The sequence below is a fragment of the Dendropsophus ebraccatus genome, chromosome 1 (genome assembly GCF_027789765.1).
Source record: "Dendropsophus ebraccatus isolate aDenEbr1 chromosome 1, aDenEbr1.pat, whole genome shotgun sequence".
Classification (NCBI taxonomy): domain Eukaryota; kingdom Metazoa; phylum Chordata; class Amphibia; order Anura; family Hylidae; genus Dendropsophus; species Dendropsophus ebraccatus.
Genome location: NC_091454.1, coordinates 126608177 through 126620697, shown reverse-complemented (window position 1 = coordinate 126620697; position 12521 = coordinate 126608177). Strand labels below are relative to the sequence as shown.

Genomic DNA, 12521 nt, shown 5'->3' with positions numbered 1-12521 from the left:
GCACACAGGTGTAAGCAGGTGCTAATCGCTCCAGCTCATAAAAGGTAGCTCAGAGGGCTGAATGTTGCTGAGAGCCTGGAAGCCACTGACCTGTGTCAGATACTACTGCTGTTTGTTCCTGTTTGGTTGAGTCAGGTGAGACCTCTGTTTAGTTAGAGCCCAGCCGGGCAGGTGTTTATTTTGTATCCTGTTTTTGCACAGTGCTGCTACATTTGCTTTTGTCTGAAACTTTATATGCCACAATAAAGCCAAGTTGGACATTTTATGTTAAATTGGCATAAGGACTGCATTATTCTCGCTACCCCCTACTAAAGACCCCCACAATATATATATATATATATATATATATATATATATATATATATATATGAAACATAGCCTGTATGATCATTGAGCTTTAACAAAACAAACCTATGTGGTCAATGGTCGATGAAAATGTCAGCTTTTTAGTCAGTAGGAATGACTTCAAGCATCAGAATAGTTTAAAATGGTTAAACTCAAAGTACAGTGAAATGTTTTAGGCAAGGAAATTATATCTCCAATAACCACAGTGGCTTATGTGCATCCAAGTAAAATGGGAATGTCTTCAAATCAGTTAGTTCTGCCAACCCACATAACCGACTACATTTGGCGTTAAAACAAATACAATATATGATAAGAGCTGAATTGTTTGAGCTATTGGCTCTGCATTATAATAAATATATTCATGTTTTCAGCAACCAGTAAAGAATAAATAACATGATTCTACTAGATCAATGTAACCAGTGCCCTTCATATAGCTGGCATCCTCCCAGCCTCCAATGTATATGGACAGCAGATACATATCCTATGGATAATTGCTTTGTATGCAGACTCTCTTGATAATTGCATGTATTAACTTATTTATGAAACATAGATTTGGCCATTACAATCTAGGGATGCTTTGGTTATCTAATAAGAAATGCAAAATATAGATAGTAATGACATTACTACTAAGTGCTTTCCGCAGTCTGTTGTAACAGATAATTCAGGATTTAATAAGGAGTAGAGTTCTTCCTGTTCACTACCCACCAGCGCAGATCATTAGGAAAGCTGCAGCCTTTATTGTTAAACCTTCAGATCTGATATATTTACCTGGTCATGAGATTTCTCATTGACATATTTTTTGCTGTATTAGATACATTGTTCTATACAGTTCTAAGGCTGCCTAGAAAACATGGGTACAGCCATGTTTTCCAGGACACCCTAGGGCTGCACCCAACTTCTTCAGCCACTGGTAATCAAATGCCGCATGCTTGGGTTCAGATGGACTTGATCATGCTCAAGTTGCACTCATCTGTACTGAGCATTAGTCAGCAGAAACCAAATTAGGGGAATTATAAAGCAACAGCCTGATAATTGATTCACTTTTCCTTTTAAATCTCTGTCAGTGAATTCTAGGACACTCACTATTGCATTTTTCATTTGGCAGCAAATTGTAACGCTACACATTAAAGGCTCCTTCTCACAGCCTTAGAATACAGTCTGTATCACCAATTACGAATAGTGTCAAACCCATACTAGACTTTGGACCAATGCACATTGCCTGAAGCCCAGACTGTGAAAAAAGAAGCCATGTACTTATAGTGTCTGGACTAAAGTCCTCCATTATACTTGTGCGGTCCATGATTACAGGTAGCCCACAGATGACACTCCGTGGACCATCTGTGCCCCATGGATCCACACTTTTGCTGACTGAAAAAATAGTACAGCAGTGTAAAGGATAATAGATTTGCTTTGTCACAAAAAGTGCATCCTGTAACGGTAGCTGGAATTCCTGATATTTATTACTCAGAAAACAGTCTGCTGCATTCAGCCTTGATCTGCATAGGGAATGGGATGTTTGTACTCCATAAAACCAGCAAGTGAATACTAATTTATCAGCAGGAGACTAGACCAATATTGACACCTTCCTTGCAACTCTGTGGGTCTGCTGTGATATGCAAATTGCACAATCTATCAATTGCTTCTCCACGCTGTCACCGCCAGTATCTATTGGAGATATGCTGGAGAAATCTCAGTTATAGTACATGCAGAGAAATAGGGCTAGGAGTTAGATTTTGGCCATGGGAAGGTAGGTACACCAGCACTGCTTACATAATTAATCATATTGTAATAAAAAAGTGAACTCTGAAAGCAGTGTGCCTGGCAGATCATTCTCTATAGTGTGCCTGTTTGAAATAAAAATGGGCATGAATGACAGAGGGGAGAACTGACCAGCTTTATAGGGGTACTCTGGAGACAAAAAAAATGTTTTTAATACATTGCTTTTAATAAAGATATTAATTTGTTATATAGCTTTATTTTAAAAAGTATTGGTTTTTATTTCTTACACTAACATCTTACGTAATCAGAACCTCCCACTCACGCCTCCAAGATTTCTCTCGTGCTGCACCAGTTCTCTAGAATGCCCTACCCAAGGACCTCCGACTGATACCTAACACTCAGTTTCAAGCGTGCCCTGAAGACTCATCTCTTCAGGCTTGCTTATAACATTCCCTAATCTTGTTCCCCCTTCTGTTGTCTCCTCACTTTTAACTAATCTTTGGCAGTTCCATGCACTTTATACATTTTTCCTGTAACAAGACATTGCTGTGTAACTGGATTGACCAGCCCCTTTTATGTACAATGGCTGGACCAGGGGCAAATAAAGCACTTGTGCTTTGTACAGTATTTCTATGGTTCTGTTCACATATGCACCATGGCCCTGTTCATTACAGGAGCCAAAATGCTTTGATGGATCTGTCAGACCACTTGTGACAAGGCTTATTGTGGTTTTTATGGGTTTAGTCTGGAAGTTTCAGTGCATGCTGCTTTTTTCCTGCTATTAAATGTGGATAAACTGTTGTAAGATGGCAGTGGTTGTAAATATGCTGCCGATTTTTCACATTGCAAAGGGGAAGTCAAATCTGCACTAAATCTTGTAGACACTTGCATTGGCAAGTGTGGATCTGATTGTTTTTTTGTTTTTTTTGTGTGTAAATCACTTAAAACTGCAGTATAGCTTTACACGAGACATTACTAATATTAATAGTCTTAACATTGTAACAATGGAAATAAACATACCTTTCTTGGTTTCACTTTATCATGATGATCGTATTGGAAAATACCTTTGTAGCTAAGTCCCAACCACCATGGGATTCCTTGTTTGTCCTGTGAATAGGAAGAAATAGAAGTATTTACAGAATTCATTAAATTCTATGAATATTTCTATAATATCCTGTTTCTATGATAGCATTATTTATGTGAGGTAAAACCTGTCATATAAACTTGCGTAAACAGGAATTCTCTAATGTAATGTTATTAGTTGTAGATGTCGGGTAGGATACATCCAAAATATTTTTTTTTTCTATATATGTCACACTAAAGCATCAATTAGAAATAGGAAAACAGACAAGTAACAATTCCCCATAGGTTTTAAAGGTAAAAGAAATATATATTGGTGCTCTAGGAACACACAAGCTCTGTGTTTTTCAAATCCTACTATAACATGCATTAGACTAAAGCTTCAGAATAGCAAACTCTCAAAGTTTGTTCATACAGAATTTAATCTTATCTACATAGAGTACATCTGGTCTAGGATTGAGAGGCCCTGTCATGTGGTAATATATTACTCATCCCATGTAATGCTGGAAATAAGTAACAGAAGCCTCCTGTGGGATCCTAGCTATTTTCTTATCAATAATTCAACAATGTTCTTCTGTAGACTTCTGGGACCATACAATTAGTCTGGAGAGTAGGGAGTGAGAGCACATCATAGGTGCGGATGTAGGGATCAAGGGTCACCCTATCCATCTGCTGTATTTCTATCACATGCTTTGTTTTCATTAAAAAAACATGTCTGTCTAATAAAAAATAGGCAGGGACTCCTTTTCTGGCAGAAAGGAAACTGTCTTTCACTAGAAAGACTCCCAATTGTGTTAAGGGTGGTAGTGATCATAGCAAAGGCAGCCATTGTGTAATCTGATACATTACTCATTGATCAATAAGTGATATCATTAAGAGAAGTGACTGGTTAAAACCATGGTATTTTCTTTTATTGGTTTGCATCAAATACCATAAAGCATCTGGTGGTCGTTCCAGGACATGTGCATTTACTAGTGTGGTATGAGGATTGTAATAGAAAGTGTTCACCATATTGTGTAACCTTGAGCAATTGAATGTCCCAATGTAGACAATACATTTCTTCAGGGGGATAATGAGTAATATTCCACACAATCATTAATCTTACATCAACAGTGGACTAGTATAGCAAGATATCTGAATAGACTAGTCAGTCAGCACGGCTTACTCTACTGAGGAGTGGCAGTGATGTTATTAGCAATTTCTTACACTTCCTGCAAAAGACCAAGTTCAATCCCATTTTATGTTTCATGTAAAGCTCCCATTGCTTACCTTAACTGCATAATAATGCACTCCATACGTGGGAAGGGATTCTACAATACTCATATAACTGGAAGATAAAAATATAAATCCCATGTGAGAACCTATAGACATTTCAAGGCTATGCTGCTCTAATACAGTATTTCAGATATGCCAATACATGTTCTATCAACCCAATAGGAATATTCAATCACTTCCAAAACAGGGAATTCTGTCAAACATGAACTACTGCAGAGGAAGCATAGCCTATCATACGAGCTATGGTCTGTCTTTCTGATTAAAATTACAGGTTTTTCATTTCTAAGGGTTATTTCTGTCAAATAATATTAAAAGTAAAAGTTCTGCATGTACTTCCAGTCTGTGGTTCATTGTACTGTCAGCATCACACTGACCATAATTGCAGCTACAGGTTAGAGTCTATGTTACAGATACAACTTTTAGGTACTGAAGTGAACTTAGATTATCTTATGATTCTAGTTCATCATATCTTACAGATAGAAAATCTTATTGACAAATATAGTCATGACAGATCTAAAAGTGACACTTGTTGATTTTTTTCACATACTTAAACCTATTGTAAACATGTAGGGGACACAGAAAAACTAAAAATTAAGGGTAGCTTCACACATACCATATCACAGCAGATTTTTTTGCTGCGGATCCTCAGCAGATTTAATCTAAATAACTGAACACAGCATCAAATCTGCACCATTAAATCTCTTGCAGATCTGCTGCGGATCCTGTATGTGTGAATGCACCCTAAAGAGGGTTGTCTAATGAAAATCTTTTTCTTTTAAATCAACTGGTGTCAGAAAGTTATATAGATTTGTAATTTACTTCTATTAAAAAAATTTAAGTTTTCCCATACTTATTAGCTTCTATATGTCCTGCAGGAAATGTTTTATTTCTATTCTTACACACTGCTCTCTGCTGACATCTCTGGCCGAGACAGGAACTCTGTCTCGGTTTCCTATGAATTCTCATAGAAAACCTCTCCTGCTCTGGACAGTTCCTGTCTCGGACAGAGATGTCAGCAGAGAGTACAGTGTCAGACTAAAAATAATACAATATTTCCTGCATGACATACAGCAGCTAATAAGTATGAGAAGACCTTGACATTTTTTAATAGAAGCAAATTACAATTCTATATAACTTTCTGACACCAGTTGATTTGAAAGAAAAAGATTTTCGCTGGAAAACCCCTTTAACCCTTAGGCGACCCTGGACGTACCCGTACGTCCAGGACCGCCTCCCCGCGTTCAGAGCGGGGCCATGCGGCGGCCGTGCTCTGAACCGACACGGTCCCGGGTGACGCTCGTAGCCCGGGACCGCGGGTATTAGCTGGCACGGTCCGATCGCCGTGCCCGCTAAGGCTATGTTCACACTACGTATATTTGAGGCTGTATATTTGAGGCTGTATAGCAACCAAAACAAGGAGTGGATTGAAAACACAGAAAGGCTCTGTTCACATAATGTTGTAATTGAGTGGATGGCCGTCATTTAATGGGAAATATGTGCTGTTATTTTAAAACAACGGCTGTTGTATTGAAATAATGGAAGTTATTTACCGTTGTATGACGGCCATCCACTCAATTACAACATTATGTGAACAGATCCTTTCTATGTTTTAATCCACTCCTGGTTTTGATGGCTATGAGGACCTGACATGAGGACCAAATACAGCCTCAAATATACAAAGTGTGAACCCAGCCTAATACAGTAATCGGATGCAGCTGTCAAAGTTGACAGCTGCATCCGATTACCGAATGCAGCCGTTCCCTGGTGTCTAGTAGGGAGGATCCACACATCTTACCCCGTCCGGGGTCAGCGCCGTAATGGCGCTGATCCCGGCTCGGCACTCGATTGCTTCCAGCTGCAGCAGCCGGAAGCAATCAATGTGCCTATCTCATCGATCTATGCTGCAGAGATCTCAATGAGAGATCAGTGCACTTATAGTAGAAGTCCCCCAGGGGGGCTTCTAGTATATGTGTAAAAGTTAAAATAAAAGTGTTATTAGTAAAAAGCCCCTTCCCCTAATAAAAGTCAGAATCACCAAATTTCCCATGTTATAAATAAAAATAAACAAATAAATAAACAAACATGTTTGGTATCGCCGTGTGCGTAATCGCCCGAACTATTAATTTATCCCATTCCTGATCTCGCACGGTAAACGGCGTAAGCGCAAAAAAATCCCAAAGTGCAAAATTGCGCATTTTTGGTTGCATCAAATCCAGAAAAATTGTAATAAAAAGCGATAAAAAAGTCGCATATGCGCAATAAAGGTACCGATAGAAAGAACACATCATGGCGCAAAAAATGACACCTCATACAGCCCCATAGACCAAAGGATAAAAGCGCTATAAGCATGGGAATAGAGCGATTTTAAGAAACATATTTATGTTAACAATGGTTTGAATTTTTTACAGGCCATCAGATACAAGAAAAGTTATACATGTTACATATCGTCGTAATCGTAACAACTTGAGGAACATATATAACAAGTCACTTTTACCCCAGGGCGAACGGCGTAAAAACTAAAATCCCCCAAATAAAAGAAATGCGTTTTTTTTTTTCAATTTCACCACACTTTGAATTTTTTTCTGGTTTCGCAGTGTACTTTATGAAAAAATTCAGCCTGTCATTGCAAAGTACAATTAGTGGCTCATGTGGGTCTCTAGGTGGAAAAATGCAAGTGCTATGGCCTTTTAAGGAAAAAAACAAAAACGCAAAAATTTAAATTGTCCGGGTCCTCTAAGGGTTAAATATTAACAAGAAATACATATTGGTAAATACTCCATCAAAATATATAATCAAAAAAAGACCACATCAAAAACACTAAAACTATTAAACTTCCTTCTCCCTTGCCCACACCTAGCCTGGTCCTTGATCCTAGTACAGCGATACCTCTGTTCCCAACCACAATCCATTCTGGTGGGCTGGTTGAAAACCAAGCAGCAGATACTTACTTCACAATAGCCTGTCCTCTAGATTGCCCATTGAGTTTCTTGTAATATTCTATAACTCTATCCTCACTAGGAAAAAAGAAAAATAAGCCATTAGTTATTAGTTGTACAAATACTGTACTCACATTCATTTGATAAAAATATAACATATAATCATAATTATGTTCTTAAAATGAAACAAATATGTTCTCTCAAGAGTCTCTTTTGACCTTACAGTCCGTGATCCATGATCCGTGTAAAAACATCACTGTTTACATCCTTTTGCTTCAGTTCTGCATCCGTGTTCCTGTTTTTCACAGATCTGTTTAAAGCATTTTAAATTACATTGATTACATCACATCTGTGTTTTTCATGGATGTACATGGATGTGACGTCCGTGTTCATCGGTGAAAAACACAGATTTCAGTGTTTTCTATGGGCAATTCGCTCAGGGCTTTCATTCCATTTAAAAATAGGACGTGTCATAACTCTAAACGGATTGGAGATCCGTGAAAACACTGAAGATTTGAATGGCCCAATACAAAGCAATGGGCTATAAATTTATTTGTGCGCACGGACAACTTCATGGAACGAGTGAATGCAGCCTTATGGACATAGACACAATGAACATCTCCAGACCCTATTCTTTGTATGGGACACATCTGTTTGTACGCTGTTGGCTCATTTCACAGGAGAAGAGGAATATTGAATTGTGAGGAACAGCCATTGTGTGTACCTCTGTTATCTATATACTGGTGTCAGCTTTCAGAGGAAGTCTCAACTTTGTTTTAAGCTTAGCGGCCAAATTAAAAATGGCAAGATTTTTAGGATTATTTCATGCAGATTGTAAAATAGAACATTAAAAAAAAATCTTAAAAAATATGATATAAAAATTTTATTTAAAAAATAGGTAATTTTCTGATGAGACTTTCCCTCTCCTGTATTTTTCCCCCTCCTTCTCTAACCATTCCTTAAGCTTATTATTTGCTGACTACACCTCTTCTTCTCTTCCTAAAGGCCCTATTGCACGGAATGATTATCGGCTGATAATGATTCAGTGTATTAGAAGGCAACGATCAGCTGACATGAATGATGTTGGCTGATTGTTGCTGGTGTTTGTCTTTCAACATGTTGAAAGACAAACAACTAATATAGCAATGATCTGCTGAGGAATAGGAGTGGCAGCGACAGACCGCCGCTATCCTCTATGGACTGCCAGATGATCACCCGGGAACCCGGGCAGCCCCCCAGCAGCTCCTGCGGCCCCTGCTGATTTCTACTAATTACCAAAGCTTTGAATGTGCCCTGAAAACGCATCTTTTCAAGCAGGCTTATCAGGCTAATTCTGTCATCACCTACAATCACCATTCTCTTACACTCAAAGCACTTTGACCTGTACATATAGACCCTGGTAAGTGACCGGTTAACCTACCTTCACTTGCACTATCCTATTTATAAAACTTGGCTGGGCCATTGTGAAAATTTTGTTTTGAACCCTTTCCTCATAGATTGTAAGCTCACTGCTCATGTTTGACTTAGCTACATGTGTAGCTCTGTAATATCAGATTTTGTCTATATATGTACCCCCAGAATTTTAAAGTGCTGCAGAATATGTTGATACTATATAAATAAAAATATTATTTCTTATATATTATTAGATTACATTTTTCACTGACAATTTCTGTATAACATTTTTATTAAAATATTACAAACATTAGATCCCATAATAGGGGGCAGCCGATGTCTGCATGATGTTTATGTTGGAACCCATTGTTCATAATTTACAGGTTGTCCTGTTTGGTGTATTTTTTTTTTTTTTTTTTTTTACTAGTAACCAGCTCCATGATATAACTTTAGTTACCTCCTATTTATGTAAAATTTCCACTAACAATTTCTTCAGTAAAATATGGATGGCACTTTTCAAAGAAATGTGCAACTTAGTAGATAGCATTTGAACCATAAATGGTCGTCTAATTAGGAGCATGTGATTATACACATCACTGTGCCTGTGCTCAAGCAAAGAGCTCAGGTGCAGTGACGTGCACAGTTTCGTGCCCCTCTGTAGTCAGCCATCTTATAGATGGAAGAGCCCTCTGGCCACACAGGGGGGCATAGGATCAGAGAGTGTGGAGCCCCATATTCACAAAGAAGTTGGCCTCAACAGGATATCAGTGACTGTCTTGCATGGTTTGTTTTAATTTACAGAAACATGCCTAGTAGTGGCCAAACTATTAAAATTCCCAGGCATTTTTTAAGGCTTCTTAAAGGAGCCAGATACTGACTTGAAGGGAATTTTGCCTTTAAAAAGGGGTGTCAGAGATGTAGTTTGCATATCCTTTTTCCCAGAACTCCCAGTGGAGCATGAATGGCCTATATGTCTCCACACATCTCTATGGTGCTCTCCTTACCCTTTTGATCTCAAGCTACCTTTGAAGACCTATGCGTTAGATGTTGCATGTTTTAAGTAATGTGACCCCTTCCAACAATTGTACATGGTATGACTACTGTTTTGACTTTCTGTATGAATATCCCTTATTACTTTCTAGGAGAGTGAATGTGCAAATCTACATAGCTTTATAAATCCAGCATTTGCAAGGCTCATGAAATGTACTGTCATCTCAGCTGTTCTTCTCCTAACTGCTGCACTGTTAACAGTCCTTGGCAGCTGTGAGAATTCCTTGTCTGGAACTGGACCACCTGCCAATATTAAGCCTGCACAAAGTCGTCAGGCTGGCTCCTCCCGTAGACACTCCACAAACCCATAGTCTGTCTAACGATAAACATGTAGCCATAGCATAGAAAAATGCTCTCATGTACTGCATCTATGATACAGGATGCTATACTCACAAATCACCATACACTACATATTTTCTATCAAAAAGATGGATGTGAAGCCAAGCCAACCTGCAGATAAACTTTGCCCACTATATACTTGCTAAAGTAGGTTTAAAATTAAATTTTAATATATTTCAATTAATTTATTTTGCTTGTGCTGCATCCTTTTCGGAAACCACAGCCATTTTACACAGCTATGTATATTCAGTACAGGAACCTGACTGCATTGCTCCTACTAATTCTAAACAGCAGGGCCCCAATGCTGAATCCTGGAACACAGGTAACTGTAGTACTATTTGTGCAGGTTATGGAGGGCATGCAGCAAAAGTTCTAGTTGCAATAAGTTTTTAACATTGTCTTAACTCCTTAAAGAGAGCCTGTTATCACTTTTATTCTGCTTGAACCATGAGTGATTGGGGCGGTCCCTAGTGGCTTCCCCCTGCTCCACCAACTTGGATTGATAGGTCCCTCTGTACCAAACAGTAAGAGATTTATCAATCAGGGCTGGTGGGGTGGGGAGAAACCACCATGGACTACCCCAATGACTGGTTTGGAGGGTTTCCAATAAAGGGCACCTGCCAGGTCCCTAAAGCTGTACAAGCCCTCCCCAGCACCTCATAGTAGTAGACCACAGCTACATATTAGTCCAGTTACACATTATATTAGCAACTAAACCAGACAAACTTTCCCAAAACTTTACTGTACATGTTAGGCTTTGTCTCCCCTGCATTGGGGGCTCTGCTACTAGTTGCTTCAAAATACTGGGTGATATACAGCAGCAAGCTGTGCTATTTTGTCCACTAAAATGTTGGACACCAAAATGGAGTCCAGATCAACTGAAATAAAACCAATGGATCATGTGTGGTGTGTTAAGGTAACATTTTACCAGTTAACAGTAGGGATGTCATGTCATCACAATTTAGATTTTTGTATCAATACCTAGTTTAGTAATATGATTCACAATACCAAAATGATACTTTGTCGAATATGAAATACAAACCCTTCCTGTGTAGATTTTAAGTCCTTCTGAGGCCCAGGGCAGGGTCCCCATCACGCTCCAAACTGCTGACATTGTATATAGCTGTCCCAGTGGGGATATTATATGATATAATGTCCCCACAGACTGGGTACACAATGGCCACATATAGACTGCGCTTACAAAGGGGTCAAAGAAGGGCAGACTGGGCTGCACTAAGATGATGTTTGGGAGTGGATGCTGCTGCACTGACTGTGATAGTAGAGAACATGTTCTTTGAAGTATGGAAGGCTATATGTGCTATTGCAAGGCTCATGGTATCAAAATTGTACTTAAAATTTCGTACATTGTGCATCTCTAGTTAAATGAGAAGTCTGAAAGGTGGCAGGGGTGAACATAACAACCAATCCTTACTTACCTTATCCCGTATGTGCCTGCAATAAACCGTGTGACCGTCTCTGGGACCCCTGCTGGAAGGCATGCCCGTTCTGGCTGATGGACTGGCTGCTAAGCCAATCAGTGACTGCAGTGGCATCCCACCCCAGTCACTGACTGTCTGTGCGACCAGTCCATCAACCGGGTAGTGACGTCTGTTCTATTGGAGATCCTGGAGCTGGGTGGGGGTCACAGAGCGGCAATCCAACCCTGAAGAGGCACGGGGTGAGGTTGTGATAGTTTTTATTTTAACCCCCTACCCCTGCATTTTGAAATTAAATGGCCAGACTTCTCCTTTAACTACAACTTTTCTGATTTTCAGCTCAGTAAAGTCGTTTTTTTTTATAAGACCTTTCATACATCTGTACAATAGCAGAAAAATACAGATTATGTAACATTACCAGTAAGCAAGCGAGGGGTGTTCTTTAAGGGCTTGAGTAGGAAGTGCTGGCAACTTCTTTAAATCTGTTCTTGTTAGTTCATCACTAGGAGAAGAGAAATGAGAGGAGATCAGAATACATAACAAAGTCACATGGATCTGACCTACACAGCTGTCCTGTCCTGCTGAGTGATGGCTCATCTAGTTTCTCCACCAGGTGGTAACGTATTAAACGCAGCAGAATAAAATGAACGCATCATCTGTTTTGAAGTTTGCTTTTGAAGAAGATAAAACTGAGCCACAGAATGAGCACATAAAGTAACACCAGACATACTGTACTTGATGTAGGTTATTTATCAATGCAGATGTTACTCCTCAATGTTTTTCATCACTGAATCTTGTTTCTTCTTACATCTCCTCCTTATTATTTAGGTAACTCACAACCCAGGGCTTCACACTAACACCCAGTCAGTCCTATATAAGCAGTAGCGGATTATAATAGGTCCATTTTGGGTGGTAGCCTGGGGCCCTGAGCTCCTGAGGGGCCCATGGC

General features: G+C 39.2%; 1 protein-coding gene across 7 annotated transcripts in view; it reads right to left on the bottom strand.

Moving 5' to 3' along the window:
• The window catches only part of FRMD4A (FERM domain containing 4A), a 318619-nt gene that overhangs the window by 44332 nt on the left and 261766 nt on the right, over window positions 1-12521 (bottom strand). For all 7 annotated transcript variants that reach the window (XM_069978544.1, XM_069978535.1, XM_069978572.1 and 4 more), the window contains 4 exons: window positions 11991-12074; window positions 7368-7433; window positions 4414-4471; window positions 3085-3171 (listed from right to left, as the gene is read on the bottom strand). In XM_069978544.1, coding sequence (XP_069834645.1) covers window positions 3085-3171; window positions 4414-4471; window positions 7368-7433; window positions 11991-12074 — 295 coding nt within the window. The remainder of the gene's footprint in view (window positions 1-3084; window positions 3172-4413; window positions 4472-7367; window positions 7434-11990; window positions 12075-12521) is intronic.